Below are 5,491 nucleotides of genomic sequence, written 5' to 3'. Positions count from 1 at the left end.
TCATTAACTTACTACAGTAATCAGTAACTTATCAGTAACTTACTGCAGTAATCAGTAACTAACTTACTGCAGTAATCAGTAACTTACTGCAGTAATCAGTAACTAATCAGTAACTTACTGCAGTAATCAGTAACTAACTTACTGCAGTAATCAGTAACTTACTGCAGTAATCAGTAACTTATCAATAACTTACTGCAGTAATCAGTAACTTATCAATAACTTACTGCAGTAATCAGTAACTAACTTACTGCAGTAATCAGTAACTTACTGCAGTAATCAGTAACTGATCAGTAACTTACTGCAGTAATCAGTAACTAACTCACTGCAGTAATCAGTAACTAATCAGTAACTTACTGCAGTAATCAGTAACTTACTGCAGTAATCAGTAACTAATCAGTAACTTACTGCAGTAATCAGTAACTAATCAGTAACTTACTGCAGTAATCAGTAACTAATCAGTAACTTACTGCAGTAATCAGTAACTTACTGCAGTAATCAGTAACTAATCAGTAACTTACTGCAGTAATCAGTAACTAACTCACTGCAGTAATCAGTAACTAATCAGTAACTTACTGCAGTAATCAGTAACTTACTGCAGTAATCAGTAACTAATCAGTAACTTACTGCAGTAATCAGTAACTCACTGCAGCTGCGGGATGATTCCTGACCTCTCGGTGACGGGGGTCATAGGGGTCATGGGGGTCATGGGGGTCATGGGGCAGTAGGGGGAGGGGCCCGCCCCCATCTGGGACGTCCCCTCCTGAGGGTCGGCCGCTGCTGCTGCATGCTGGGAGTTGTAGTCCAGACAGACGCCGCTGTCGTCCAGAGCTGCAGTCTGACTCTGGGCTGAAACACAGTCACGCTGCGTTCACAGGCAGGCAGAATAATCAGAAAAAACAGCTCCCCCGGGGATGGAGAGGTTAAGAAAATAAGGAAGAGTTATATCTAATTTCTTCTTCTCCCGAAGGTAAAAGAAGTCAACTTCAAAAATGTAAATGAAGTCTACCCAACAAACACATTTTTAAGACTGAGATTCAATTTTTATAATTAATAAATAAATTGAAAATTTATAAAAAAATAAATTTCTGTGTGAGTCGGTGCAATCCTTCTGGTACCAGACCAGAGCCGGTTCCAGGCCAGAGCCGGTACCAGACCAGAGCCGGTTCCAGACCAGAGCCGGTACCAGACCAGAGCCGGTTCCAGGCCAGAGCCGGTACCAGACCAGAACCGGTTCCAGACCAGAGCCGGTACCAGACCAGAGCCGGTACCAGGCCAGAGCCGGTACCAGACCAGGGAAATGGAGATACCACATCTGACAGTGAAGAATATAAAGTTTGGTGTTTCTGTTGAAGATAAGAAGGTGTAGGTGGAGGTGTAAACGAGAAGCTCAAGCCCACGTTAGCCAATCAGAATCCAGAAAATAGCAACAACAGCAACCAATCACGTCCTCTTTCTCTCTCTCGGCTGCCTAAACCTCCGTTGGTCTCAGTTTACGTGCAAACGAAGATTTCAAAAATATCTCCACTTTGGCCGGAGTTTTTAGAAATAATCGTTTTCTGTGATAAAAACGTTTTTTTGTGTAAATGAGAGGCCGAGCCGCAGGAACATATCTGCGTCTTCCCTTCCTGTAAACGGGGCCTCAGACCAAACGCTCCCTGATCCATCGCAAGAAGAAGTTCAATCTTTTGAAGTCACTGAAACGAGTTAAAGATAAAAAATAAAAAAAAGCCCTTGAATTGATTTATTCATTTGAAATTCTTAATTTAATTTGAGATAGCTCCTTCTCTTTATTTATTTTCTTTTATATCATTCCTTATGTTGTTTTGTAAGGTATAAACTCCTAAGTTCCCGACTGGGGGAACGCCCCGTCAAGTCACAACAACTCGGAAAAAACTGTGAAAAGTTGAGATATATATATATATATATATATATATATATATATATATATATATATATATATATATATATATATATATATATACTGTAACTAGGGTTACCGGTGTGGTCCTGCGTGCTGAGGTCATCAGGCAGGAAGCTGAGGTCTAGCTCCTCCCCCGGCCCCCCCTTCACCAAAGCGGGGCCATCTGTGGAGGGGGCGGGGCTCTGCAGCCCCAGCTCCTCCCCCAGAAGGAAGCTGGCATCCTGCAGGGAGACATACACACACACACACACACACACACACACACACACACACACACACACACACATACATATATATATATTCATATACACAAATATAAACATATTCTTATACACATATATTAATATACACACATAAACATATATTCAGCAGTTAAAGCAGGGAAACGTTTGGACATTTTGTCCATACACAGAGACACACACACACACACACACACACACACACACACACACACACACACACACACACACACACACACACACACACACACACACACACACAGTACTTGGTGTTTTATTGTCAGAATATTCTCTTATTTCTCTCGTCATGTTGTAAACTACCTGAGGTTAGAGATCTAGTTTCACTCACATTCGCAATGGAGTCATCAAAGTAACGCTCCAACGCAGACTCATCCATGTGTCAAGAAGATCATGAAGACCTTCCAGGACCTTCCGGGACCTTCCACACACAGCTGCATCCAATCCTCCTCCATCATCATCATCATCATCATCATCATCATCATCATCACTCCGCACCTGCAGAGGAACACACCTGGTCGCATAGGCGCCGATTCATGTTTTCCTCCGTGGGTGCTCACGGGCGCACGCCCTTTAAAAAAGAAAAGTAGTCAAAAAATGTTTGTATTTCAGAACCTTAGGAAACGGACAGCAGCCGACACACACACACACACACACACACACACACACACACACACACACACACACACACACACACACACACCTATAAACTCGATAATAAAGCCGTAAAGTAGGCTACCTTTCAACTCAGGACAGCGCCACTCCTCCCAGACACAGAGAGGATTGGAGATGAGATGTTTAACTGACAGGCATAGGCGCCGATTTAGGTTTGGCGCCTATGCCTGGTCGGACACACGGTTCCTCTGGTCTAGGGTGACCAGACGTCCCCAAAAATTCGGGATAGTCCCGAAATCCAAGCAGTTGTTTTGAATCCTGAATCCTAATTGTCCCGAAAATTAGAGCAAAGTCTCGAGAGCAGACTCTGGAGTAGTTCTAGTCTGACTGAACATTACGAACTGGTCAGAGTCGTCCTGCAGCCTGCAGCTCCCGTCATCACCTGGCACTCAGGCTGAGTTCATGATTTTAATGATGTTTTATTTGTATTTTCGGGTTTATAAGACGGACAGTTGAGTTTCTGAATAAAAATAATTAATAATCTTGGTGCGGAGTTATGAAATTCATGTTAAGTGCAGGCAGCCACCAGAAGGAGTGATTTGATTGGATGCTGCTGATGTTAAAGCGCAGACATGACAGACAGTTGGTCGGAGTTTTGAAATTCATGTTACACCCCCTCCACCCCCAGTCTCGTCCCGCATTTGACCCATTCTCATCTGGTCACCCAGCTGTGGTCCAGGGTCGGACTGGGGACCAGACTGTGAGAGAGGAGACTAGATGAGACATGCTGATCTTTGCATGTCAATAATCTCCTTCTGGAACGCGGGGATCCTTTATTTGACTCATTTGTAATAACGCCGTGGAGCCTCCGGGCCGCAGGGGGAGCTCCCGCTAACCGCTGTCACTACACGGCGACAGGGACGGAGCTCTGCGCATGCGCACAGGGCGTAAACAAAGCAGCATGGCGTCGTGAGGTTGGGACAGCTCTGACTCGATTTATCAGACTGTCAGTTATAAGTTATCGATGATAGTTTAATCGACTTCTGATCAGGACTGATGACGCACACAACCACATGGAGTCCCTGAAGAAACGTTTGGCCGAGTTTTCCCTGGAGGCTCACGGTGAGAGAGAGAGAGAGAGAGAGAGAGAGAGAGAGGGAGAGAGAGAGAGAGAGAGAAGAGAGAGAGAGAAGAGAGAGAGAGAGAGGGAGAGGGAGGGAGAGAAGATAGATAGATAGATAGATAGATAGATAGATAGATAGATAGATAGATAGATAGATAGATAGATAGATAGATAGATAAATTCCAGGTCCCAGTAGCTTAAAGACATCACACCCAACATACACATAGATCATAAACAGGATGATAAAATAACAAACACACATGAATAATATGGACAATAAAAGACAAGATACTAAATGAATGTACTATGGGATGTATAAGCATGAGAGGCCTGCAGTGACAGGACAGGGACTGACCCTGTCAGGCAGTCTGCATGGTCAGGTGCTCTATCAGAGGGTGTGTGTGTGTGTGTGTGTGTGTGTGTGTGTGTGTGTGTGTGTGTGTGTGTGTGTGTGTGTGTCAGTATGCATGGCAAGGTGCTCTATGAGAGTGTGTGTCATGGTGGTAGTGCAAATAAGTCCAATAGTGCAATGATAAAGTCTAGAGACCAGCATCAAATATGGACAATATAAGAGAATAATGTAAACATAGTCATATAAAAACTATAGCAGTGCAAGGATAAAGTTTAAAAAAGAGAGCATTAAATATGGTTATTATAAGAGAATAAAGCAGACAGTAGGATAGACACAAATCAACAGTCAACATTAGAGGTTTGAAGTGATAGTGTTACAGCCATTGTTCAAATATTAAGTCAGACCTCAGTCCATGCTGGGGGAGGGAGGGAGGGAGGGAGGGGTTGTGCATATGGGCTAATATAGCCAGTAAACAGTGTAAGCAGTAAACAGTGTAAGCAGTAAACAGTCAGTACATAACTGTTGTTATAGGAGGTAGAGGAAGTGGTGGAGAGGAAGACAGACTATGCAGAGAGGTCTCTCTCTTCTCTTCCCTTTAGTGAAGCACTGTAGAGTTGTATGGCCCTGGGGACAATTGACTTCCTCAGTCTGATACACACACACACACACACATACACACACACACACACACACACACACACACACATACACACACACACACACACACACACAGACACACACAGACACACACACACACACACACACACACACACACACACACACACACACACACACAGAGACACACACACACACACAGAGACACATACACAAAACACACACACACACACACACACACAGACACACACACAGACACACACACACACACAGACACACACACACACACACAGAGGCACACACACACACACAGAGACACACACACACACAGACACAGAGACACACACACACACAGACACACACACACACACACACACACACACACACACACAGAGACACACACACACACACACAAAGAGACACACACACACACACACACACACAGAGACACACACACACACAAACACACACAGAGACAGACACATATTTCTATATAACCTGTGTGGTTCTGTTCTGGTTGTTATATTTCTATCTTATAGACCCTTTGCACGTGACGTCACACTCTACTCCCGCGAATTATGAACGCCATGACGGACGGCAAGTCAAAC

General features: G+C 44.1%; 2 protein-coding genes across 2 annotated transcripts in view; one reads left to right on the top strand and one right to left on the bottom strand.

Moving 5' to 3' along the window:
- Positions 1–643: 643 nt before the first annotated feature.
- Positions 644–2,759, bottom strand: tbpl2 (TATA box binding protein like 2; the record flags this gene model as incomplete). The annotated part of the gene is given in 3 exon segments (XM_039785547.1): positions 644–846; positions 1,998–2,142; positions 2,510–2,759. Coding segments are annotated over 3 exon segments (396 nt in total), but the record flags the coding sequence as incomplete, so codon positions are not given.
- A 965-nt stretch (positions 2,760–3,724) lies between these two features.
- jmjd7 (jumonji domain containing 7) overlaps positions 3,725–5,491 on the top strand; it is an 8,118-nt gene continuing 6,351 nt past the window's right edge. The window contains exon 1 of the mRNA XM_039785180.1: positions 3,725–3,915. Coding sequence (XP_039641114.1) covers positions 3,867–3,915 — 49 coding nt within the window. The 5' untranslated portion in view covers positions 3,725–3,866. The remainder of the gene's footprint in view (positions 3,916–5,491) is intronic.

The sequence above is a fragment of the Perca fluviatilis genome, chromosome 20, assembly GCF_010015445.1.
Source record: "Perca fluviatilis chromosome 20, GENO_Pfluv_1.0, whole genome shotgun sequence".
Taxonomy (NCBI): domain Eukaryota; kingdom Metazoa; phylum Chordata; class Actinopteri; order Perciformes; family Percidae; genus Perca; species Perca fluviatilis.
This window is presented reverse-complemented; position numbering and strand designations above follow the sequence as displayed.